The sequence below is a fragment of the Tamandua tetradactyla genome, chromosome 22 (assembly GCF_023851605.1).
Source record: "Tamandua tetradactyla isolate mTamTet1 chromosome 22, mTamTet1.pri, whole genome shotgun sequence".
In the NCBI taxonomy this organism is placed as follows: Eukaryota; Metazoa; Chordata; class Mammalia; order Pilosa; family Myrmecophagidae; genus Tamandua; species Tamandua tetradactyla.
In genome coordinates, this window is record NC_135348.1 from 47,711,642 (window position 1) to 47,738,921 (window position 27,280).

Consider the following 27,280-nt stretch of genomic DNA (forward strand, 5'->3'; position numbering starts at 1 on the left):
GTGTGAAGGTTTCCAGGTGTGAAAACCAGAAGACCGGTGCTTGTCCTTCCCCTCCCTCATCCTCAGTTTCTCCTCTGTAAGAAGTCCCTTCTAGTTCCAACTCCGGTGCCTTGTATGGCTCACTCCTCACATACATCCTTGCTCCAAGGCTACTTCTGTAGAGAGCCGTTCCTTGATCATTCTGCTCAAAAGAGCCTCTTTCTCCCCTAACTTTCCCTTCCTTATAGTGCCCCCATACCCACCTATCCTGTTTCATTTTCTTCCGAGTGCTTACTGCCGTCCAGAATCATATTTAGTTTTCTACTTGTTCACCAGCTCCCTCCCTCACTGACGTGTGAGTTCTGAATTGCAGGAACATCACACATCTTGTTCACTGCCATGTTTCTCACACTTCAAACCCAACCTGGCACAGACAAGTGCCCACTAAATGTTTGTTGAATCAATCAATGAACGCTACAATTCCAGCATTCTTGCTCTTTTAAAAAACTTTGTGCTGTCACTGCCTTGTTGATGGACAACAGTTTTTATTACATTTTTATTGCATCACCAGAAGCTGGGTAATAAAATATTTCTTTGATCAAAACTTTATGAAAGATGCAGCCCATGTGTTTCGCAGACAGAGCCGGCAGATTTACGGAAATGATTTTAAAACCAGGTTTGTCATGGAATGGCAGTACCTTTGAACTTGGATTACTTAAGTACTTTGTTTTGTTAATATGATGAATATGACTAGAAAAGACTTTTGGATTTTGAGGATCCTTTGAGGAGATAGACGGAAAATATATAAAAATTTGAGGTTGTTGCGGAGAGGTGAGTGAAGAGATTTTTTTTCCTACCGCAGTGTTCTGCTTTGGCCTTTCTTTTTTATCCTTGCTGTAAAGAAAACCAGTGCTGGCCTAGTTCAGAACACACAGCAGTTATTCCATTTGACCCATCCGTCAGTCACTGTTCACTGAGTACCTACTATGTATATTCAGAACATGTGAAGGGGCTGCTGGGTTTTCTCCTTGTCAGTATTAGAAGCCTGGTGTCCGTCCGAATGACCCTGCAGCTGCATCGTGACCACCTCTACCTTATCTTTTCCTTCTGTCTCACCAATGAGTTGACACCCCTGATGTCTTCAGTGCACTCACGCTGTCCTTCCTTGCTCACGTCTGCAGAGCCGCCTCATTCTCTTGTGATTCGCAGCCTTTAGGTTCCTCCGTGGGTGGTGATGCCTTCCAAACAATTGTCCAGGACCATGGATTGCATGCCAGTTGGCAGGTGTGGGCTCGTAGGAAGGTCCATACATTTCTTTTAGCCCATCCACTTGGCTGCAGCTCATGAAGAGGTGATCGCATATGCCCAGTTGTGGTATTTTCCTGTCTAATTTCTTCACAACTTTTGTATCTGTGACTTTTGCTCTGCTCCCTGCAGCAGCAACCACGTACCAGAACCAAAATTTGGCTTCCAGCTTCTTCCTCTGCTGGACAGGCTGACAGCTGCCTCTGCCTCGGCCCAGACGTACGCCTTCACTCCAAGGGCGAATTGAGCTTATGTGAAATAGTTCTAAAAATAGCAGCTCTGTAATTGACATGCTGGATCCTTAACCCTGAGAATCTGTAGCAACTCACCTGGAGTGTTTTAATGATTGTTTTCAAGGGAATTAGAACTGGGTTTCCTCACTAACAGAAATCCACATTAATCACCTCTGTGCTGTTGCCACAGTTGTGGGACACCGAAGCTCAACCTGCAATAGTAGCTATTAACTGCACAAAGAGGGTTGATGCATTTCCATATATGTTGCCCAGTTTTCCTTCGTTTTGCCCTTAGCCCGTTCGTTCATATCCTAGAATTAGATAGAGAGGACCCCGAGTTGCAGTGTTTATCATAAAGAAAGTTATTTTCTGTCTCATGCTGCCAGCTCTTGTAAGAGATATGATGAACTAACCACAGAGTCTTAGAGGTGCAGCTCCAGCCTAGCTTAGAGACCCTTTGGCCAAACATTCTACCTTACGGTGAAGTGTCCTGAGGTCCAGAGGGACAGAACGACCAGCGGATGGTTCTCTGACTCTGGTGGAGGTGTCTGGCTCCCAGGTGAGGGTTTTCCACAGAGCCATGTGTCAGTCTTATCTTTCGAGGGTCCTGTGTGGAAAAGAAGGATGGGGCAAATGCCCAGCTTTGAAACAGAAGACTCTCTTCTGAGGAAATTCTTGTTCCTGATTCTGTAGCCTTTCACTTGTGGTTTAAGGACTTGATATAAAAGTTTAGGGGCTGGCCACAGTGGCGCAGAGGCAGAGTTCTCGTCTGCCATGCCAGAGACCTAGGTTCAGTCCCCGGTGTCTGCCCATGCAAAAAAAGAAAACAAGAGTTTAGGGGCCCTCCTCAAAATTTGTCTAGGAATTTCAACAGTTGCTTAGAAATATAAGTAACGAACCATTAGGGAGTTTTCTTTTTGATTTCTACTTTCTCCCATCCTTAAAAAGGCGGATTTTTCTTTTAAGAGCTTCATAATTAGTCCCCTACAAATCTCTCTTTATCTGTGTCTGAGAGTTTTTCCTTCCTCACCTCCTTCCAGACTCTCAGTGCCTCAAGGACAAAGGATATCTTGTATTGTCAGCGTATAATTCAGTCTTTGCATAAATACTCAGCTAACATTTTATGTAACTCTTCCCGAGGCGTTTCTACCTCTAAGCCTCAGGTCCGTAACTGTCCCTCCTCTTAACCTGTATCCGGGCCTCCTCCACCTCGAGTCCTCCTTCCCCTCTGAGCTCTTCTCTGCCTTCACCAGCTCCTGCTGAGTCTTTACTCTTTTACCATGATGTCCAAGCCACCCTTTTCCATTTGGCGTGGGCTTTCTTCATTGAGGGCATTATCACATAATTAATGTCCACGCAGCTGGACTGCAAACAGCAGAGCAGTGTGGTCCCTACTAAAAATCTTTGTGCTTTTAGAGTGTTTTTAGGGTGCTGCACCCAGCAGAGGCTCAGTGTTTCCTTGCTGACCATGATGATGCCTATCCCATCTTTTTAGGTTGCTGAGTGCTGTGGCTAGGTGCTGCGGGCACACTGCCACGTCCCATCTTCACTGAATTTGGGCAGAGGGTGAGGTGTGCAGTTTCTGAACTGCTTTTGGGAACGTCGCACAGGAACCCACTTTCATTTTGTTGCAGATCAACAGGAAATAAGGCTTAGTTGCCAAACTAAGCACAGTATTGCTCCCTGAGGGGTTCCCATTACTCCGGGAATCATTACCTGTAGAACAGTGGAGATTATCTCGGCAATCACAGTGGCGCATAGAGGCGAAGTTTTGATAGGATGAAGACATCCAGTATTTTGTTCCAATTTTATTTTGCTATTTTCCTATATGCTGCTTTAGAATTTTATCATATCTTCTAAACACCTACCAGATGAGTTTTAGGAGACCTGTTTCTCTTAGGATAATAAAACTGGCTTTCTAGATCGAAAGACTTCTCCTACCTATGGCACATACATTTTGGCCCTTTCTGTCGCTCGTCATTCTTTTCTTTGGTATTAGTGCTGGTGGCAATACTGAGCTACCTGTTTTAAAATCTGCCCCTCTTTCAGGTTGTCCTTATTGTGTAGCTTTGGCTGTCTTTTAAAATTGGAATACCCCAGCCTGGGTCCTGTTTGAATCATGAGCCAGGAAGACCAGAGGGATAGGTGATAGAAGGGAAAGCTTGTGGCGATTTTTGGCATGTTTCAATTTTATGTTGATTTTTTTTACATGCTAATTTAATTTCCTTCCAAAATGAAACCTGGCAGTCGTGTAGGAAGTTGGTAGAAGAGGTCGGAAGGCGCGTGAAGGCCCCTGACCGCCCCTGACGTGTAGATTACTGGCAGGCGAGCTGTGCGGTCTCAGCACCCCTGCCCTGCAGTGAGAGCTGCGCTGCAGGCTTTACCCGCGGCTCCGGCGCGCAGCGCTGGCTCTGGCTGGGGGGCCGTGCGGGGCCGATTTCGGGGGGGCTGCCACAACCGTGGGTGGGGACCAGGGCTCACCCTCAGTAGCTGAGAGAGTGCGGGCCCGAGGCCACCCTCCGCCAGAGTTGTGGCTCCCTTGCAAATATGAAGAGGCACCAAACCCAACGGGTTGGAGCTCCCTCCAATTTCAGCCACGCCAGACATTAGTTTTGGATTCTTAAGACTAAGCAATTAATTTTAATCAACATTTTCATTGTTTGCAAAAGGCAACAAAACAAGCATAGCTTCTTGGAATCAGCTTTTTTATGACTAGATGTCAGCCTTGTGGGAAGCCGCCTGTCCCAGCCTGCGGGCGTGGATGTCCTAAGGTTAAAAGGCAGCGGCCCTTTGCCACCGAAGGGCTGGGCAGGCACAGGGCCTTCTCCTCAGCGTGCTGGGTCTCCTTCTCAGCTCATGAAAGACTTCAGCTTCAACATCAGATGTGCTAGGATGACTCAAACAAAACCAAATGCCCTCGAGTTTAAAAATAGAAGTTGAAAAGACTAAATATTTGCACTTGAAAAGGAAAAGAAAATAACAGAAATCTCTGTGGCCATCCATTCCTTAAAATTATCCTCCCTAAATTACAATCGTGATTTAGTACTTTCCTCTCTCTGTAATCAAACATTGGATTTCGTTTATTCCCAATGGATTTGCTTCAAGTAGACTCAGACGCGCGCTCTTCTTTCTGGTCACCACACGTTTGTCCCGGGTTGTGACCCACACAGGCTTGGCCACTGCTGTGCCCTTCGGTGGATCTGAGTGGTGCTGTGTCTAGTTATTAATTGTCCATTTTGTGTGGCATATTTATAGTGATGAATCTGATCTTGTTTTATAACGTATGACGTCCATAGGCGCCTGATGACAGTTCTGAGAATCTGGGCATATGTTCCTGCGGGAGGGCATGGGTCCTTGGCTGGGGGTGGTGCAGGGGGAGGGAATTGCTTCAGTCACGCATTCGCAGGTGGGCAAAGGCCTTGGCTGCTGTTTGGAGAGCTCCAGAAGCTGGAAAAGATCACCATGCTCTAATTTATATCTCTCCTTCTATTCATAGAGTCTTGGAGAGGTACAGGAAAACCCAGAAGAACTTTTTATTTGCCAGATTTGCAAATTCTTTACATTAATGAGATTAAAAAAAACAACACTAATCTGTCTACAAATATTAAAAGTAGGCTTTTTAGTGTCTTGGTTTATCTCCCTACTCTTAAGGCAAGATTCTTAATTAGGATTTGTGGTTAACAAACATTTCAAAAGTGGCAAAAATTGACAATTAACCACATTTGGTTAATTGTACAAATATAAGAACATTCCCACATGACCTAGACCAAATGCACATCCCTATTACAAGGTGTTAATAATAGGGTGGTATGTGGGGAAAATTACATCAATGCGAATTAAAGTTTATAGTTGACAGTAACACTGTAGTGTTCTTTCATTAGCTATAACAAAGGTACTATACCAAAGCTGAATGTCAATAATAGGGGTTATAAGGCATATGGAATTTTTTTTGAGAAGAAATGAGAAAGTTCTCATATAATTGTGGTAGTAAATGCATAACTATGTGATTATACCAGGAACCACTGATTGAATGCTTAGGATGGATAGTATGGTGTGTGATGAAGTTGTTAAAAAAGAAGAAGAAGAAATAAAAATAATTAACCATGCTTCATTTACACGATTTCAAACAATATATTTTTGTTTTCACCTAGTGAACAGTGCTTTAACCATGTTTGGTAAATTGGCTAGTTGATCTCCTTTAATTTAAAATGCATTTTGCAACATGACAGTTGTAGAATTCATGAAATATCACCTGAAGGCAGACACTTGGACATGGGCTACTTCCTTTTAGGTACATTGTGCTTTTGTGGTATTAGGGGGTATGCTGGGTATTTGGTTCATACATTGGTAAATTAAAATCCCTTTCATTTATTTCTTCACTTATTGACAATTTTGCAATTCACAAGCACACATTTGTGAGAAAAGGAATGCCAAGCCAGCTTAACATTTAACTACCCTAAAATGTCCATAAAATAAAAAGTTCACATTAATGCTAAAAATGAATTCTTAGACTTATTTATAAGTTTTTGGTTATCCATCATCTGTTCCGTCCTCCACACTTTGCCAACCAGTAAAAATTTGCTTGTGGCTCCATATCTATCCACTGATACTTTCTTTAAAATCCATCTTGAATCGACACACTATAGCCCACACCCTTCCCTTTTCCTGCGTGCCTGGGAAAGGCCCAAGCGAAGAAGGGAAGGAGACAAAGGAAGAAGCAGCTCGGTCATCATTAGTCCTAAAACATCATAGAGAAAACCCCTCTTCATGTGCTTAGTGCTCACCAGAGAGGAGGCAGCAGACATTGCATTTCGCTATTTAAAAGGCTCTTCTTTTAGAACCACTGCACATTTACCCAGATCCCAATGCCAACTCAGTGGACCCCTGAATGTTTCTAAATATTTTGATGATTTAAAAAACACAGTCACACACATGCACCAAATAAGCTAACTATACTCAAAGTTACTTACTTTGCATCACCCAAACCCCCTTCTTACCCTAAAAATATAGAACATGTAGTTAATCTTTGGAGACTTCTATTTCAAAAGCAAGTTCTCCTTTTAACCACGGATACGTTGGCACCGCAAAGGATAAAACTATCTCACATCGTCAATAATCCGTCTTCCAAAGATTGAGTTAGAGCAGATTCTTGGTTCCTCTGTCCCTGTTCACATTGGGGTTAGCAGGAAGGTGTGGCCAGCTATGGGGCCCTTCCACGGCATCAACAGTTTCAGTTTCTGATTAACGTCTGCGTGCTCGATTCATCAGACCTTTTCATCAAAACGTCAGTCGGTCTTCACACTGAGGCAACAATAGTGCCTCGTTTTTCCGGGTCTTGACTAATTGTGCAAACAAGTTGATGGATTTACCTTTCCAAATAAAAATATTTGGAATCATTCTAGCAATTTTCTACAGCAGGTGAACTAGAGCCTGCTTTTTGAAAGTTGATAGCCAAATGTCTTCCTGCACAGACACATTCGCTAGATTATCCTCCAGATGCTCACAGGGGAGAATACAGTGGTTCTCCGTGAAACTCTGGGAATTGCCATTTAACTTAAACTTTGTCATTTTTTAAAAAGTTAAATTGTCAAAAAAAAGTTAAATTGTCATTTAACTTAAGCTTCTAGGTAAGCTTTGGCTACTTAGAAATAACAAAAATAATTGAGAGGAAAAGTTATGCCATTAGAGGGCACTTTTGTAGCCTTAGAAGAAAAATCTGTCCTTATGGCCTGGTCCGCCAGAGGCTTACTCTTAAGAAGAAAGTATTTTCAGTTGTTTATTTAAAGTGACTAATTCTTAAAAGTGAATAGCTGAGAGAGAACATTTTATTGGTTAAAAAAAAAAAGATACAAACTCTTAAAACCACTCTTCATACAATATTTAAGTAAGGTTTCGAGTTTTGACCTGTGAGCAGAAGTTGTAAAAAAAAAAAAGCCCCCGATATAACTGGACAGTTAAAAATTATTTGATTAGCTACATTCAGTGCTTCCATAAAATACATTTTTGTTAAATGTAAACTGCCTGTATACTGCTCAAGTTGAACGAATTACTAAGTAAATTTTCCCCAACAATGGTTGAATGTTATTAGATAAAAATGGTTTGTATTTTGAAAACTATAATCTGACAATATAAAATCCTGGTTTTGAGGAACATAATAATTTTTTAAAAGTTTTCTGGAAAAGTATGTGTTTTCCATAATTGACAAGGCAATTAATATGGTTAAGACTGTTTCAGAAACAAACAAAAAATGTGACCTGATGTAATTCTGATTAGGGAAACATGATATTTTTGATAAAGAAAGCAAAAGATCAGATTAAGTCTATTCCCTGATGATGACAATATAAATAAAATGTCCACCTGAGTCAGTAAAGTAGATGAGGCAATAAAATAATTTAATAAGTGGGAGGAGAGCTGTGACCAGTTTCGTGTTTTACCCTCCTGGAAGGCTGACAAATTGGCCTGAAGAAGTTTCACACCTGCTGGCAGGAGGCACAGGGTTAGAGCCGAATGCCTTCATCACCCACAGCAGTGGCAGGTTCAGAAGAAAACGACGGTTTTCTTCTGCGGCTTCCTCGAGCCCCAATTTCCAGAGAACGATGCAGAGAAAACTGGGGGGCTCCAGCCCAGGTGTGCATTTTACCAAGAGAGAGGGGCCCAAGCCTGGTGAACCCCAATCTTTATTGCAGGCAGCAATCCTGCCTTCTCTTTGCTCCGGAGAGAGGTATCATCTGCAGTGTCCGTGTGGCTGTCCAGTGCAGGGACATCTTTATAAGATAAACTGAAGCCGGCAGTCAGGGCTCCCGCTTCCATGAGATGTGAGAGCAATCCATGGGGAATTGTCACCGAAGCTTCCTCTGCACAGTCCTACCATCTGAAAGTGTGTACTTTACTAAGTGTTACATTGCTAAGGAGCTGATCTGGAGAATATGTAACAATTAGAGTTAGTTCCTATCTCTCACATCATGTCGTATTTACTATGTGACCGAACCTGTCTCAGCTTCAGTTTGATCATTTATTAAATGAGAGGAATAAAAGCACCTCCACCATGGGGCTGCTAGCCCTAGATAATGCTAATCCATAACTTAGAAGAGTGCCAGGCATGTAGCATGTGTAACAGAAGTCATTATTGGTGTAATTATTATCCCCATATCATCTCATTCTTATTTGATTTCATTCAAGAAGAATCCTTCCCAAGGGCATTTGGGAAGGTGAGAAAAATGCCCCTAATCATCACTGGCCAGCTCTCTTACTCTGGGGGTTTTGGGGCAGTTTGCCTTATCCATTGCAGGGTGGTCCTGGGCAACAGCAGCTTCACGAGCAAAGCTGCGGCCTGGCGAGGTGAGGCTGCCCCCGAGGGCTCCAGGTACCCACGCACCCTGCGCGTCCACTCAGGTGCTACCTTTGCATGTGGCTCAGGCTCCTAATAAGTGCTGGAAGCTGAACTCTAACGGTCTCTGAGGCCATGATTTTTATCATCCGGTCCCTTCTGTTCCCAGGACAAAACGGTGGGATGCTAATTACAAGGAGAAGCAAACTGAACGTGTCTTCTTGTGCTGCAATAATGAGTAGTCCGAACAGGGGTGGGACAGCCAACTCTTTTGGATTTCCCATTTCTGTTAGCCCCAGGACAGAGGAGGCATTGAGAGAGTGGGAGGGGGGTCTTGTCCATTTCAGGGTACCAAGCCCCCGATTACTTCCAGTGTGCCTGCTGAGTTCTGGCCAGGCCCACCTGCCATTCTGGTGCCATAACCCTCGTCTGCAGCTAGGGCGCCTGAGTACCCACATGTATCCCCAGCTTTTTCTGGATTTCACCTCGACAGTCATCTGAATATCTGAGGAGCTGTATTATTTGGGGAACCCTAAGGAGGCTTGGCTGTATTCCTGAACCACTTGCCAGCTGGAGGAGGAGCTCAGTGTGCAGTCACAAAGTAACCCCTCATTTTCTAGAGTTCAGAGATCGAAACCCTTTACGAAACGGAGCCTGCACCTCTAGTTAGGAGCTGAAGCTACAGTCAAGTCACTCAACTCCCAGTCAAATTGTCTTGCAATTACAGGGCAGTTTAGAGATGAGATTGGGGAGTAGGAGCTGCTTATAGAAATTATCGTGGCTGTGCTGAGCGGCCTGGCAGAGGACGGGAGCGGGGGCTCTGCAGTCTGGTCGGGCGCTTTCTCCCAAGGCACAGTGTGTCCTCACAGGGCGGGGGGTGGACGCGTGGCCAGTGAGTGTCTGTGGGTGCTGTGCACAGAGTAACTCCCAATTACTGTGGATATTGTATGCAGAAAACTGCAGGCCACGCGGCAGTCAAATGGTTTCAAAAAACAGAAGTTAAATGAACTTTTAGGTCAGGCTCACTGTGGCCAAACTACTTCTCACACCCTCATAAAAAAAGAAGTTTATTCCTTTCAAAAGATATTTGTTTAGTTATATGAACATTTTTTTGAGAGGTCTCAAAGAAAGATAAAATTAAAGTCAAGTGATGATTCAGGTAAAGGTGACATAACAGCTACAGCGATGGCTATTTAAAAATAAAACTGGGCTTATCTCACCTACTCTATTATCACAGATATTTAAGTTTAGCTTTCTCACTATTAAAAGCTCTTGAATATAAAAATACGGTTGTTTCTTTAATGCTTAAGTTCCCTAAAGAGTGTTAAGCCAAAGAGGGAGGGGAAAGCAATTCCTTCCGTATTCTTTCTGTGTCCCACATCCTCGGGGAACACCCAACCTGCCATTAGCGGTTGATGTGTGCCGGGGGACTTGCCTAAGGGGCTTCCTGTTGGAAAAACTGAAATATGTAAAAGGCAGTGTCCTTGGTAACATCCCCACGAGGCGACCTACGGAGCGACCCGGGGCCGCTTCGTGGAAGTCGGTGCCAAACGCCAGCAGCTGACCCGGTGAAAATGTGGCGCTGGTGGTGAGGCCGGGCCTGAGCACACACCTTGCAGCCGAGGGCTGGAGCTGTGCTGGGGCTCCGAGTCCACTTCCCGGCGTGGCCGAGGTTTATGTTCGGTGCTGCATGGGACAGGCTGGCCGGCCGTCACGATCAGAGAGCAACAGACAGCTCACTGTGTGATTTGGGACAGTTTTCTTAACCTGTGGACAACTTGAGCTTTGCAGTCTCCAAACAACTATCATTTATGAGATTGGACCTCAGAAATAAACATAATACTGTATTTGTAGGATGATCTTTAGTCGCATTTTTTCAGAGTTCCCATATACCTGCGCTCACAAATTTTAGTGAAGAATAAGTAGAATTGGGCTGTGATAAAAATTTTCTGGCTCTCAGGGTGTCCGCGTGACTCCTGCTAAATATAACAGGCCAGTTATATCAACAATGAACAGTTTGAGCACTGGTCCCAACCGGTCATTGCTATGACTTTTGTACAGTTGGAGAACCTGAACTGACCCCAGCTGATCATTTGGTACATCCTTTGAGATGTTGGTATAAAGTTATCTCCAATGACTGTTCTGGCTCCTGCCATAATAAAGTGGGAATTTTCTCTGGGAATGCCTAGCAAGAGTCCTTTCATTTCAAAATCTTCCTAACATCTGAAACTCTAGGGAATTAATTTTCAGCCTCATGAAATAATTTGGAGAGAAAAAACCCAGGAGCGTTGCTGTCAGGATCACGTGCGCATATTCATGGTAGATGGTTCATCTCTAGGCGTCTGTCAGAACCGAGAGAGGTTTAGCCTTTTGAGTACTTGAACTTGCTCCAGCATCTGTCTGCAGAAGTAACACAAGCCTATGGTCTCTCTTCTGCCCTAGGATGGGGCTGCCTGGCTGGTGCGTGCTGTGGCTGCTCTTCCCATTCGGCGCCAGGATGCAGAAGCTGCCGACGCGAGATGAGGAGCTTTTCCAGATGCAGATTCGGGACAAGGCGTTTTTTCAGGATTCCTCAGTAATTCCGGATGGTGCTGAGATTAGCAGTTACCTCTTTAGAGACACACCCAAAAGGTACGCTCCCTTTGGTACTTTCTGTAGCAATTGTCATAGAAGAGGCCTCCAAAAAAGAGAGAGTAACATTCTGCAAATTTGTAAATCAACCTTTGAAGAGATTATCTACTTTCCCTAAGTAAGGGAAAAAATGGCTAGCCTAAAGCATTTAATGGAGGCAGTTTCACTCTTCCTGATTGCGGTCTGCCTTTGGGTGGAGGGAGCAATCCTTGCATTTTTTATATTTTAGAATAATTATTTTCTTATACTCAGGAGAGCAGGAAATATCTAAGGACACTATAGGATTAAGATGAAATAATTTTAATGTACATAATTTTAATGTACACAATTCTGCGAGGATTTGCATTGTTTCATGAGGAGAATATTTCTTTTACCAATATGATCAGCTTCTGGGAAAATCAAACCAAGCAGTGGTAAAAACTGGCTGAATCAACAATAAGCAGGGAACAGGGTTCTCTAAACCTCTTCCCCTAAAGGCTCAGCCATCTCACCATCTGGCCAGCCTGGGTGATAACAGGGGACCCGTGTCCGTATTTTGACTGAAATTAACTATTGTTTGGGTATCATTTCAGTACTGCCCAATGAAAAATTGCCCCTTTATCTGAATGAGTAAAGTAGAGTAGGCACTGATTTGTCAGTAACACATAAACAATTATGAGTCTTTAAATGACATTCATCAGAAGACTGACACAAAACGCAAGGATGAGTATACTGAAGGAACCGGATGTCCCAGGCTTCACCAAGCCTGAATCTGTGAACACAGAAAACGTGTTGGGGCAGTCCTAATATTTCGTATTAATTGTAAACATCTCCTGAATCCTCACTGAACATATTCTCCTTTACGTATTATCTTGTCCCTTGATATTTTTAAGTGAATCAGATAAAATCAATTTTTTTCTTAAAAAGCGATTTGATTTTCCAAATACACTGTGCACTGCTTTGTAGTGTCCTTTAAATTCAGCAGTCCACTTAGTCAAATCAATAGTTAATCCTCAATCTTCCAAACTGCCAAAAATCAAAGTTCGGGTTCTAACAATCGTAAAAATTGTGTTTTTTTCTTTCTAAAGCAACATGTTTTTATTAAGAGATATTGAAAAACAATCAACAGTTGCCCCATCCTCCATGCCTTTTTTTTTTTTTCAGTCATTCATTGTTTTGCCTTTTCTTCCTGTGAATAATTATTGGAGCTCCAAATATCCACAGTGGAATAAATAGTTAACTTATCCAAGTGAGGAAAGACCTGGCAGACACAGTAGGAGCTACATTTCTAGGGATGAAATATGCAATTGGAAGTACATAGAGGCATTGTTGATATTGCAGCTAAAGAGGAAATTCCAGATAAATTTTGGCGGCAGTGAACAGAAAAAGACCAGTGAAAAATTCATTAATTGTTCTTGTGTTTATATACAAATTCCCAAAGCTCGATGGTTCATACTGTGTTTATCCCTCAGCTTTGGCACTCTAATTCTGGGTCCTGTTTCTTAGTTCTTCGTTACATTTCTGGCTCCCTCACTAGCCGGTAACCGTTTGCATGGGTCACGTCCCAGCCCCTCTGATTACCGCTCTCTCCCACCAGTGAGCGTCAGTCAGACTGTTGAAGTTTATCCACATTATCTTTTATCCCTAATCCTAAGTGGTTCCATATGAAAATGTTGACTTAGAGGGACTCCCTGATGTTTACATGTATAGTGACCTTGTGGGATGCAAGCATCATTTTATTTATTATTGGTCGTCTATGGCCGTATTTAAGTTACCAAGACACAGTTGCTTATGATGGGAAATAACCTAGTATTGGTTTTGACGAGAACAGAAGGTAAGGGATGAACTGCACGTTGTTCGGTTCTGCTTTGACGTTAGCTGCCTGTGGGGCTTCCCAAAAACCAAAAGTGAGTGGAGAACGAGATGTTCTGAACAGGTTTCTTTCTTATGTGCCTGATGCTAGGTAAATTATTTTGTTATATTCGTTTCTGTGCAATAGAAATAGGTTCAGTTGTGTTTACTGGGGTCAGTATCTCCCATGCAACCTGGCTGAAGGAACAAAATTCTGTTCTCCAAAATGTAGACGGAATTGAAAATTCCACCTTCTGAAACCCCCCTTTAGGGACGTTTAGGACAGATAAAACGTGTCCTTACCATTAACAGTCCAGCTGTTGTGTCTGGACGATCGTCTAACTTCACGATTGTAGGAAAGAGCTGTTCCTGCTTTTGCAAGATCCTTATTTGTCCTCCTACTGCCTTATCCCCAAGCCCCAGCTTCACAGTCATTTTTGAATTGGAATGGGAAAAATTACTTGTATCTCTTCTCCAATTCTCTATCTTCAGATAGAAATAATGCTAGGTTAAGGATCCTCTGGCTAGAACAGTAAGATTTGTGTTATGGTTCTTGGGTTCTATTCATTAACTTACTAATTCATTCATTCAAAGCTATTTGTCACGTATTGAATGCATATGGAAACCTGTGCGAAAGGCTAGAAATACAGAGACATGGAGAGGAAAGTGTGTCCTTGTGGGGGAACGTGACGTAAATCAAATAAAAACACAAGAATGCAGTGAGAAATTATAATAAGTTCCCAGAGAGAGAGGTAGAGGACACGCCGAGAGTGCCAAGGAGAACGTGACCTAGAAGGGGCAGGCACGGGAGCAGGGAGATGCATCAGGACACTCGTGCAGCACTCAGACAGGAGTCATGGCAGCTGCAATCAGGTAATGGTAGGTAAAGGGGTCGATGGCGTATATATTTTAAAACTGGAGTCAAAAGTGCATGCTGATTCATCAGCTGTAGAGTGGAAGAGGAAGAAAACTTTAAAATTTTTTCCATGTTTTCAAAAAAATTTTTCAAAAAGAAGGGTGGAGTTGCCATTTACTGAAAGAGATAGATTGCAGGAAGAAACTAATTTCTAGGGGAGAATCTGAAGTTTGGACAGGCTATCTCAGATTTTAAATTCTCCTTAATATCCAAGTGAAGCTGTCAAGAAGATAGTTGGATGCATGCGCCTGGAATTTCTTTTTTCTTTTTCTTTTTTCTCTTACTTCGGCAGGCACCGGGAGTCGAACCCCGGTCTCTGGCATGGCAGGTGAGAGCTCTGCCACTGAGCCACCATCACACAGCCCTGTGCCTCTGGAATTGGGGCAGGAGTTCAGGGCTTGCAGCCCAGGCGTCCACACGCAGGGGGTTTAAAGCCTACGGGCAGGGACTGACGTAGGAAGAGAAGAGACATCCCAGCACGGCCCCTCACCCAGCGGGGTTAGAGTGCGGGCAGCTGAGCGCAAACGGGCAGAGGGCATTGGCCAGGGAGAAGCCCATCTCTCCAGCTGGAGAGGAGAGACGCAAGAGCCACTCAGGAGGGAGAATCTGCAGGAAGAAAGCCTCTTACTTTTTGCCATAGAGACAGTGAGTGACTCTGGACTTGTGAGAACTGACATTGCTGTTTCCTCATTTGCAAGATTATAGGCTTTGAAAGACAATTAAATGAAGTCATCTAAATTATTTAAAAGAAAAATATATAGCATTGCTATTGTTAGGCGATATTTTTATTTTCCTTCAAAAGTCTCGAGGGGCAGCAAAATCAGAGGGGAGGCCATATAGCAGTCGTATTTTCATTTTCCTAAATTTCATTTTCGATTCTTTAAATGATTTAATTATCCAGAAAAGCCTGGTGATGGAGAAGTGGCAGAGGAATGTGTCTAACTGCTAACTGATACAGTGGACTTTACTTTTATGAAAGTTTTTTTGAGCTGTCCGAACTTTGAATTGAAAAGATACGGACAGTGAAGCTGAGACCGAGGGCTCCAGGGCGGGCTGTGGCGTGTGAGCAAAGACGGGCGTCGTGTGATGTGGGAAGGTGAAGGCGGTGTCGTTGTGACAGACGACAATGCATGTGTTTTAGAGCAGGTCATGGTGACCACGTGGTCTGAAATAGTTGGCAACTGGGTGCCCTGCGAGGGCAACTTACAAATTATCCTCTATCACCAGATTTATGGGAAAACAGTACCAGCAGGGCATGATACCTGGAAATTCTGCTGGGTTGGGACTTACTTTGCAAAAATAAAACCAAAGCTCAGATAAGTATTGGTTTAACTCGAAATGCTTTTGCTTCAATGTCTTCTTAATCTCTCACCCTGCGTTTGGTGGTACATCTGGCCGCAGGACCTTGGATTATTGAACTTCCACAGTCAATGCAGTAAGTGGCCTCTCTTAAATCTAATCTGTCTAACAAATGAAAACTAAACGCTTAGGATTGACTCAGTAAGGCCTGCTTTGGAATCCTGCTGGTCTGAACGGGCCCGTTCCCCCAGGTACTTCTTCACGGTGGAGGAGGACGATACCCCGCTGGCCGTCACGGTGACCCCGTGCGACGCGCCTCTCGAGTGGAAGCTGAGGCTGCAGGAGCTGCCGGAGCCCGCGAGCGCGGACGGCTCAGGTAAGGAACCCGGGATCCAGCCCGCCGCACCTCAGCCTCCTGCCCTCCACAAGGAAGAAAAGCTGCACAGGGGCCCTGGTGACCCTGAAGGTTTTGATATCGAGATGAGGAAAAAGGGGAATGTTTTTAGGTGACCGTGACCTTGGTAAAGTCAAAGGTCAGAGGAGGATGTGGGGACTCCCCAAGGTGGCGAAGGGAGAGGTTTGGGCTCACCTCCTCAGCGGTGGTTTGCAGCCTCGATTTGAACGTGGGACCAGCTGGAGGTCACCCCACCTGGAGAGACTCCCGCTGCTTCTCAGGTGTGGCCTGTGCTTTGGGAGTTCTCGAAGTCCCCAGCTGATCCTAATATGCAGCCAAGGTTAACCCCCGACCTGTGGGAAATAAAGGGCAGAAACAAAGAGAGGAGCAAGGAGCCTTGAAGACGAGCGAGAGGCCAGCAGGAAGAGGCCCCATCAGGAGCAGGCATGGGCATTTACAGAAGCACAGAGGGTAAAAAGCAGGTAACCAGACACAGGCAAGTGAGCGGAGTCTGTGCGAGGGTGTGGCGTGGTGTCGTCCCTTTAGGGGATGAGGCTTCAGAGCCTAAGGGTGAGGCTTGATGACGTCCCATTCAAAGACACCAGTGAGCTGCAAAGAGGAGACATGTCACTAGGAAACTGTGGGACTGTGCACGTGAAGTGGGGAAGTGGGAATTCTGATATTGACATAGACATGGTGATTTTATTAATTCCATATCCATGGGCTGTGAGATCCTATGGCACAGTTCACGCTGCAGGGTGCAGGCATCTGTTCAGGGGTAACTGTGACTCCCTGACATTAACAGTAACAACAGAGGTAACTCTGCAATTCCCTGACATTAACAGTAACCACCGGGGGTAACTGTAACTCCCTGACATTAGCAGTAACAACCGGAGGTAACTCTGTAACTCCCTGACATTAACAGTAACAACCGGGGGTAACTGTAACTCCCTGACATTAGCAGTAACAACTGGAGGTAGCTCTGTAACTCCCTGACATTAACAGTAACCACCGGGGGTAACTGTAACTCCCTGACATTAGCAGTAACAACCGGAGGTAACTCTGTAACTCCCTGACATTAGCAGTAACAACCGGAGGTAACTCTGTAACTCCCTGACATTAACAGTAACCACCGGGGGTAGCTGTAACTCCCTGACATTAACAGTAACCACTGGGGGTAACTCTGTAACTCCCTGACATTAGCAGTAACCACCAGGGGTAACTCTGTAACTCCCTGACATTAGCAGTAACAACCGGAGGTAACTCTGTAACTCCCTGACATTAACAGTAACAAAAGGCAGCAAGTCTAGGCTGCTGTGGCTCTGTCTCCCCTCGTCGTCCACGTCCTCGTGTCGGAGGCTATAACTGGGGACAAGCACATTCTGACTAGGCAGGAACTCAGGATTTGGGGCTTTATAGTGATGTCCTTGGACACTGACACTCGAAATCATTTCTTAGCCTAATTAAAAATGTGTATAAACAAAAGTGAGTAGGCAAGTTGGTGTCAGTTAGCGAAAAATGATGAGGAAAAGTTTATCCCAATGGTGAGTGTCGGCGGCAGCGCCTTCCAAGGCCAGCGCAGCGCGCCCAGTTCTGCAGAGGCACCCGAGGAGTCATGAGAGCCCCAGGCTCATCTTGGCAGACGCAGCGAAAAGCTGCATTGGCCACGTTGACAGGAGCCTGATTTCCATGGAGAACCCAGAGAAATTAGGAGAGAGCAGTAGCGGGAAATTAGCATCTGTGTGGGTGCAAAGAAGAAAACCAAATCCCTAGAAAAACCAAATGTGACTTCAAGTCACACCTCGTTGCTGAAATGTAGTAAATTGTAATAAGCTGTATGAGATCTAAGCTTTGACTAACCTGTTTATAATTTGATATTTATATCTGGATTCTGTTACAAAGATTTTGGAGCTCTCTCTTCTTCAATCCACTTCCATGCATACCGAATTTGGATTGTTACCTTATACCACATAAAAATAAATGTAAGTGAATCATAGGTTTAAATGTAAGAAAAATATCATAAAAAAGCAGAAGAAATATGTGTGTGTTATGTTTCAAAGGATACAGAACATTCTAACCTTAAAGTTCATGGGAAAAACTACAAAGGATAAAAATAACAGTTAATTGTACTTCAAAAAAATTTTTGGTATACTCCAAAAGCGCAAGCAAAATTGAAAAGTGAATAGCGGGCGGGCCGCGGTGGCTCAGCGGGCAAAGTGCTTGCCTGCTATGCCGGAGGACCTCGGTTCGATTCCCGGCCCCAGCCCATGTAACAAAAAACGGAGAAACAGAATACAATAAAACAAGAAAATGTTTAAAAGATGTTTCCCTTTCTTCCTTCCTTCCTTCCTTCTCTCTGTCTTTCCTTTAAAAAAAAAAAAAAAAAAAAAAAAAAAAAGTGAATAGCAACCTGGGGGTGGGGGGAAATAAAGTCAAGCAAATAGCTTTAGGGAACAAAGTGATAAGAAAAACCACATAAAGGTCAAAGGGTATGTACAAGTTATTCATAAAGGCAGGGAGATAAAATATCTAACCAAAATTTTTTATATTTCATTTTGATTACTAATCAAAGAGCTAAAAATTTAAAATCACAAAAATACAAATTAGCATAATTGGTATTTCAATAAGCTTATCCAGTCCTACTACCAATAGTGGAACTAATGAAATGGATGACCATCAAAATGCAAACTGATAAAATTCTTCTGGAAAGGTTTTGGCAAAGTTTCAGAGTTTAACAATCTCTGAAAGTGTTGCAGTCTTTGACCTAGAAATTCTGTTATTGTACTGTACCACGAAGAAATCATTTAAATGCAAAAAATCTTTACACACATATAAGAGCATTATTTATAATAGCAACATGTTGACCAGCAGTATTATTTTTGTGTTTCAATATTAAGAAAAATAAGATTCAAAAATGGATTTGTTGAGGTAAATAAATGCACGTGAATAAATGCTATTACGTCATAGAGAGCAGTGAAAGAGAATAATATCGGGTGCAGAGAACAGAGAGGACTGGATGGAAACAGACCACAACAGGGCTCTTTCTCTATAATGAATTAGTGGACGATTTTTTACCTTGTCACTTTTCTCTATTTCCCAACTTTCCTTCCATGAATATGTATTATTTTTATGATGAAGACAAAGTAAATAAATCTTGAGCCATGGCGACGGGCGGCGTCCAAGGACCGTGCCCTAAGCCTGCCAGTGCTTCTCTCGTCCCCAGGTGAACGGGAGCCCCTGGACCTGCAGCGGCAGCAGAGCGTCCAGGAGGGAGGAGCCGAGCTGTTCTCCTACAGAGGCAACGACGTCGAGTCCTTTGTGTCTCCCAGTTCCCCCTCCGGTCTGTACCAGTTGGAGCTTCTGTCGACGGAGAAAGACACGCTCTTCAAAGTGTATGCCACCACCACGCCCGAGTCGGACCGGCCCTACCCGGAGCTGCCCTACGACCCGAGAGTGGACGTGACCGCTCTGGGGCGCACCACGGTCACTCTGGCCTGGAAACCGAGTCCCACGGCCTCGGTGCTGAGACAGCCCGTCCAGTACTGTGTGGTCATCAGCCAGGAGCACAATTTCAAAAGCCTCTGCGCGGTGGAGGCGAAGCTGAGTGCGGACGACGCGTTCATGACGGCGCCCAAGCCTGGCCTTGACTTCAGCCCCTTCGACTTCGCCCACTTCGGGTTTCCTCCAGGTGGGTCCGCGAAAGAGCGCGGGCTCCTAAGACGGCCTTCTCCGAAGCCGGGTCGCCACGCCTCGGCCAGGCCCAGGGCCGACCTCCAGAAGGTCTGCATAGGAAACAAGAACATCTTCACGGCGTCGGACCTGAGGCCCGGCACGCAGTACTACCTGGACGTGTTCGTGGTCAGCGGCCGCAGCAACGCCAGCACCGCCTACGTGGGCACCTTCGCCAGGACCAAGGAGGAGGCCCGAGAGAAGACCCTCGAGCTGAAGGACGGCAAGGTGGCAGACGTGTTTGTTAAAAGGAAGGGAGCAAAGTTCCTGCGGTTCGCGCCAATCTCCTCTCACCAGAAAGTCACCTTCTTCGTCCACTCTTGTCTGGACGCCGTCCACATCCAGGTGAGGAGAGACGGGAAGCTTCTCCTGTCGCAGCCGGTGGAGGGCATTCGGCAGTTCCAGATTAGAGGAAAACCCAAGGCAAAATATCTCCTGAAGCTGAAGGGAAACAAGAGAGGCGCATCGATGCTGAAGCTGCTGGCCACCACGGGGCCGAGCAAAGCGGCCTTCCCGTCCCTTCCCAACGACACACGCATCAAAGCCTTCGACAAGCTCCGCACCTGCTCCTCAGCCACCGTGGCCTGGCTGGGCACCCAGGAAAGGAACAAGTTCTGCATCTACAAAAAAGAAGTGGATGATAAGTACAGCGAAGACCAGAAGAAGAGAGACCAAAACCAGTGCCTAGGCCCAGACGCGAGGAAGAAATCGGAAAAGGTCCTGTGTAAGCACTTCCACGGGCAAAACCTGCAGAGGGCGGTGGCCACAGAGACCATCAGGGGTCTTCAGCCCGGCAGGTCCTACCTGCTGGATGTTTACGTCATCGGGCACGGGGGCCACTCGGTGAGGTATCACAGCAAAGTTGTGAAAACCAGGAAGTTCTGTTAGTCCCCTTGGGTAGGGATATTTACCTAGAACTCACTCCCACAGAGACGGGACATCACGTACCTGCGAACTGGCGGCTCTGGCGGCTGAGAGAAGATGGGACCTGCACTCACCTGCGAAGGGAAGAGGTCAGATTGCGGATATTTATGCTTGTGTGAGTAACAGTCGGAGGAGATGGACTGAGTGTCCCCTGAGGTGCCCAGCGGGCACCCGAGGCCCAGCTGCTGTCCAGGGCAAAGAACCCCTTGAGAACTGTCATCCCTGCTTTGACCACTGCATGAACTGCTTCTAAATTATTTTATAACCTAAAGATTTAAAACATGCCATTCATTGCACACAATCCACAAATGCAAATCATTCCTCTCTATAGATGCTAGGATATATATATATATATATAAATTATTTTATAAAGTCTTGTTTTAAATGTCAGTGTTTCTATGATTGTAATCTATTAAATTCTCTTCCTGTTAAGGTACAGATCTAATCTAAGTATTATTAAGTGGACAGCCCTCTAGTCAGTTACATCACTATTGTAAATTCTTATTTGTTGAGTAAAATGTTTAAATGCTATATGTATCTCATGTACAAAAAAGTTGACGTACATTATATTCATGTACATAAAATTAAAGATATTAGATTATATACTGATCATTTTCTCGAGCAGCTACTTTGGTTTATTCAGTTTCTATTCTCTTCCTAAAACTGTGCTGTTATGTAATTTAGCACCAAAATTGCCTTTTTTTTGGACAATCAAAAAGGTATTCTACATCTCTCCAGGCTACTATGGCATTATAATAAGTTGTTAGAATTTGTGTTTTGACATTAAATAGAAGAGATGCCAGCTGTGACAGATGAGATGCCTGCCATGGACTGGCTTTAAAAGAACAGGGCAAGACGGGCCACGGTGGCACAGCGGCAGAGCTCTCACTGCCGTGCCGGAGACCCGGGTTCCGTTCCCGGTGCCTGCCCATGCAGAAAAAGAGAAAAAGAAAAGGACGGGCCAAACATTGCAACTTAACAACTATTAAACAAATTGTCCATAATGACTTAGAATATATTGCATTTTAAGCATCTGTTTTAAATGGAAAAGTTGGATATTCTAAGTATTTTTCTATCTGCGTGAAAGTTAGCAAGATAATTATTTTAATTCCTAGATGAAGCACCTTAGCAACCACCAGTTAGGAGCAAGGGAACCACAGAAGCTACTGTTTGTAACATTAGCAGTCAGCTACTTTTAATTTTGCTTTTTAATTTATTTTTAGGAAGTAATTTAGGTGAAAGATAAAATTTAGGCAAATAACAGCAGATCGTTAATCATGGAAAGAATGCACAGAGGACAGTCTCAGCTGGTTTCTTTCTCTACGGATTCTACACATGATTTGTGAGGTATGAGAACACTGGGCAGAATTCAGAAAGTCTTGATTTTACAATCCCCTAAATTATGTGGCTTTAGGCAAACCTTTTTACCTTTCATCATCTCCCTTTTCCACCGTAAAATTAGGCAGGGATCAGTTTGGACAAGGCAACTTAGTAAGTCACCTTCTATTACAAAAGGTTTCTTTTGTAGGATTCTGTGATTTGAATTTGCAAAGTGGTTCTGTGACCACAAGTGGGAACAGGTGTAATCTCTTAAACCCTGGATTGTCCTCTGCATGCTGGTGCCACTTTTCACCTGGTAGGCATGCACGGTACATTGCTATCAAGTCTGGAATCACTATGGCTAAGGTGGCATAAATGACATCAGTCTCTACAACACCTGCTCAGCTCACCAGAAAAATAAAGAACCCCAGCAGAAATATATCCTCCAAATCCTCAGTGTTAAGAAATCCAGACAAAATTGATCACATCTCTAAAAAACAGCAAGGACATCTGAAAGAGTTTAAAACAGCAAAAAAAACATACCTAACTGTCATGTCACCAACCAACAAGGAAGGAGAGACTCTAAAATTGACAACATCCCAGAGATAGTGTGTCTTGAGTCATAAATGTGGGGTCTCTGGAAGGAGAATCAGCTTCCCCCACTACGTGCATGTACATTATTGCAGAGCAAAGAACTAAATGGGGTTACAGTGAATCAGAGTTGTTGCAGCTTCTGAAGGTGATGGACTCGACTCTCGGTTATTGCATAATACTTGGGAACCCGGGGAACCAGGCCAAATCAATTTAACCAAGCTTTTACTTTGCAGCCAGCTGTGATGGTGTTTCTGCATACTCTAGATAAACCTAAGAATTCTTTCATGGCCCCCGTGAAATTTGCCTTTTTAAAATTGTAGGTAAATGAAACATACTGCAAAACTTAAATCACTCATAAAGGAAAATACCTGTTAAAAATGAAACTTTCTTATTTACTAATGTGTCCAGACTTTAGGAGTATTCACATGAGCTGGGAACAAGTTGGAAAAACTTACTTGTAGATAACAAAAGACCTAGGAGAGAGTCTGAAAGCACTACCGTGTCTCCTTTAAGCTCCGGGATACAGTCTCGATAATAGGGCACTCAGAATCCCAGGAACAGCCATGGTTTCATCAGACAGGGACGAATCTCTGAGGACATTTAGCTCATCATCTTTATTTTCAGGTGCAGAAAGACACTGAAAACTAGAGAAATTTAAAAAACTAAAAACATAATAAAGTTTTCATAGTCAAAACAGCTAAGTAGCACATTGCCCATACTCCAAAATCCTTACAAGAATATAAATCACCAGCTTAAAAAAAAAATTTCTATTGACAAAACAAAACAACATACAAGCATGAACATTCTTAACATATGAACATTCCCTACTTGGTGTAAAATCAGTGGCTCACAATATCATCACATAGTTGTGTATTCATCATCATGATCATTTCTTAGAACGTTTATTTGCATCACAAAAGAAAAAAGAAAACTCATGCATACCAGACTCCTTACCCCTCTCTCTCATTGACCTCTAGTATTTCCCTCTACCCAATATATTTTAGGCTTTGTTCCCCCTATATTTTCCTGTACCCCTTGCCACTCCCTTTCATTGGCCTCTAGTATTTCAGTCTATTCAATTTATTTTAATATTTCTTCCCCCTATTATTTACTTATTTTTAATCCACAATTTTTTACTTATCTGTCCATACCATAGACGAAAGGAGCATCAGACACAAGGTTTTCACAATCACAAAGTGTGCTGGTTTGAGTCTGTGGTGGACCCCAGAAAAGCCATGTCTTTTAATCCACATTCAATGTTGCTGGGGGGGAGCATTTTGATTGTTCCCATGGAGATGTGACCCACCCAATTGTGGGTGGTAACTTTTGATTAGATGATTTCCAAGGAGGTGTGTCTTCACCCATTGAAGGTGGAGCTGTTTACTGGGATCCTTTAAAAGAGGAAACATTTTGGAGAGAGTCCGTTTTTTAGAGCCACGAGAAAGCCAGCAGATGCCTCCGTGTTCACCATGTGCCCTTCCAGCTGAGAGAGAAACCCTGAACTTCATCAGCCTTCTTGAACCAGGCATCTTTCCCTGGATGCCTTTGATTGGACATTTCTATAGACTTGTTTTAATTGGGACATTTTCTCGGCCTTAGAAGTGTAAACTAGCAGCTTATTAAATTCCACTTTTAAAGCCATTCTGTTTCTGTATATTCTGGTATATTGCATTCCAGCAGCTAACAAACCAGAATACACAGTCACATTGCAAAAGTTGTATCATTATACATCATCTTCAGGATACATGGCTGCTGGAACACAGCTCTACAGTCTCAGACAGTTCCCTCCAGCCTCTCTAATACACCATAAACTAAAAAGGGAAGATGTATATAACGTGTAAGAATAACTGCCAGGTTAACCTCTCAACTCTGTTTGAAATCTCTCAGTCACTGACACTTTGTTAAATCACCAACTTTTAAAATAAAAGTCATTTATGCATTTCATTTTCCAAAAAGAACTGAACTTTTTCTTATTTATGAAACAAAGCCACGTATTCTTCCAGACCATTTCAGATTTCCTTAAGAATTTTATATTATCTATAACTGATAACTTCAAATTAAAAGAAAAAAATTTATGGCCATTTTAGTTTCTTTTAGAGACAAAGTATTTCTAGCCTGGGTTTGCATGCTTACATGAACTTGAAGCTGTGCGGTCATTAATCAATTGCTTTCATGATAAACCTTATTTTTTGTGTCTAAAACTTTTCAGAATCTATCCAAAAATTGCATCAGATGTTTTTCTAGATTATAGTACTTCAGAATTAATATCTAGATTAATATTTTCAATGCACATTAAAGGATCACTGCTTGAAAGGTCATATGCATTCCTTTTTTGTTATTCAGAATATACTTAGAAAAATTGTGATATTGATATCTGACATCGGTATATAGAAGGGCCAAATGAAGTGTCTTCAATTTTTTAAAAAACCACACACAAACTTTACAGTTAAAAAAGATTATAATGGTTTGAGGGTTTTAGACCTTTTTCCATCTTTGCATGCGATTCAAGGGACTTGAGCCTGAGACCTCTCTCGATCACTTAACCAACCCCTCTAGAAATCAACGAGTTTCAGCACCTCACTTTACAGATGAGAAAACTGAGGTGCAAGTAAGACTGGAACCCACGTTTCTTTACTCCTGGTTTGGTGTCACTTCCAGACTTCACTTTAAGCCACTCCACTCCAGAGAGCACTCAACGACTCACATAAAGCCTCCACTCACTGCCTAGCTAAAAAGCAAAGCGATGCAAGAAGCTAGCAACGACCTTGGAAGGCCAGGTCTCTTGGAGCAGCTCGGCCCCTCCACTCCCCCCTCTGAGAGGGTGTGATAGTGGGAGAGTCAGCCGGGAACCGGCCTTTGGACTCTCTCCCCAGGACCCAGCCGAGGGGCTGCGCTCAGACGTCAGCTGTCCTGTGCGCAGTTGTCTGCAGGACCAGGAAAGTGTCAGGACTCACCCAGCGCTCTGTTTCCTCCAGAACATTTTGGTCAGAAAATATAGAGTGGTTTGGGGTTGGGGACTTGGTGGTTTTGAAGGGGGGAAGTGAGGGAAGGAAGAGCAGGGAGAGGAGATGGAACATGAAGAGAAGTACAGTTTTATCTCGTTCTTCTCTTATAGGCTTGAGAGACCACGAGCAGCAGAGGCATCTGATACAGTCCAGTCTTAGTAAGGTTTAGACTCTGCCCTACATGCAATCCTACACTGGGTTTTTGAGCTAGATTACCCACTCTACTAAGATTGTGTACCATTGACAGAAGTTTTCGCTGCCTGGCAGTGGTTGATCATGGATCTGGATAAAGTTTCCTTCAATTCTTCTTCTCACCCTTTAGAAACAAACTTAATAATCAAAATGTAGAGAGAATGTCACTTAGAATGAATTTCACATCTACCCTTAAACCTCTTTCAGGAATATTTTTAAGTATTCTTTCAAAGTACAAATAAAATAAAAGAACTGTGGATCTCTGCCACAGAAAAATAATGGGGTCCAAAATCAAAGAGACCAGGACATTGTTAAACTGTCATTTAGATACTAATTCTGCAAGATGGGTCCATCTTTTGGGGTAAATGACAGTGTTGGAGGGAAGAGGGCCACGCTGCAAGGAGCATTTAAGAAGCAGACCGAAGGATGAAGCTGCGGGAATGTAACTCAGCATTCATCATGCCTCGGAGAGGAGAGAGCTTTCAGAATAATGTGAGGCTCTCTGAAAACTTATTAGAAATGTAGAGACTGGAGACCTAGAATCGGAGGCACATCAAACAGCCCCCCAGTCTATGACCATGCCCCAAGAATCCTCAGAATTTGGATTTTTGTTTTTTGAATTCAGATAAAAGTGTGAGACAAAGAGGTCAACATAGACAGTTCTGGTGATGAGACCCACACAGAACAGTCTAGAAACGAATAACCATCTTACAAGTAAGAGAGAGGATGTGTATGTTCCTTTTTTTTCAGTATTCTGGTATTAGTGTCAGAAGTTATTTCTAATGTTTCTGATTTCACTCTTCTGGTATAAATACCTGTTGAGATTAATGCCAATCAAATCATCATTATCTGGAAATAATTTAATATCCATCTCTTGTCCACAGTTAACTCTAGATATAATCCTTTTAAACTTGTATAAATTGACAGCACAGAAATGTGTTTTAAAATTTTGTTAAAAGCCCAAAATATCCTTAAATAATAATAATTCTGACGGTGGGGCTTTGTTTCTCAGAAACATTTTTGTAATAAACAGAACCAAACAAATGAACACATAATAGAAATAAAGGTTTGACTGTTCAGTATCATCCTTTCTGAGTAAATGACCTCAGAGCTTTCCAAGGCAGGTGGAAAGTGTCTGCGGTGTGGTTCAGGAGCTGTCAGCTGCTCGGGCCGCGGGCGGTGCCTCCAGCCTCGAGGGTCTTCTCCGGCCCTCTCAGGCCTGAACTGACCACCGGTGAGTGGTGCAGCCATGGGCCTCGATCCCCTAGCAGCAGCTGGGCAAGGACAACTGGTACCTATGAAAACCACCTGGCTCCGGTGGGGGCGTGTCCACATATCCGAGCGGCTATATGCAGCCTTCCTACTTTTTCTGGGTATAGTAAGAACTTTAAGTGAGAGAAACACAAACTATATATATATATATACACACACAAACTATATATATATATGTGTGTGTGTGTGTTTTTAAATAAACAAATAAAATGCAGCCATTTCTGTTTTGGTAAAATATCATTTTGGGGGTTTGCTTCTTCTTTTTGTAAGAAACAGTGGGGTGTTTCAGTTGACTAGTTTTAAAATGGTGGCATTTTATATCTCTTTCGT

The 27,280-nt window shown here is 43.5% G+C and overlaps 1 protein-coding gene across 1 annotated transcript in view; it reads left to right on the top strand.

The window, feature by feature from the left end:
• The window catches only part of NDNF (neuron derived neurotrophic factor), a 38,087-nt gene extending 13,230 nt beyond the window's left edge, over nucleotides 1-24,857 (top strand). The window contains exons 2-4 of the mRNA XM_077140170.1: nucleotides 11,287-11,475; nucleotides 15,772-15,896; nucleotides 19,138-24,857. Coding sequence (XP_076996285.1) covers nucleotides 11,288-11,475; nucleotides 15,772-15,896; nucleotides 19,138-20,531 — 1,707 coding nt within the window. The 5' untranslated portion in view covers nucleotide 11,287 and the 3' untranslated portion in view covers nucleotides 20,532-24,857. The remainder of the gene's footprint in view (nucleotides 1-11,286; nucleotides 11,476-15,771; nucleotides 15,897-19,137) is intronic.
• Nucleotides 24,858-27,280: the final 2,423 nt, after the last annotated feature.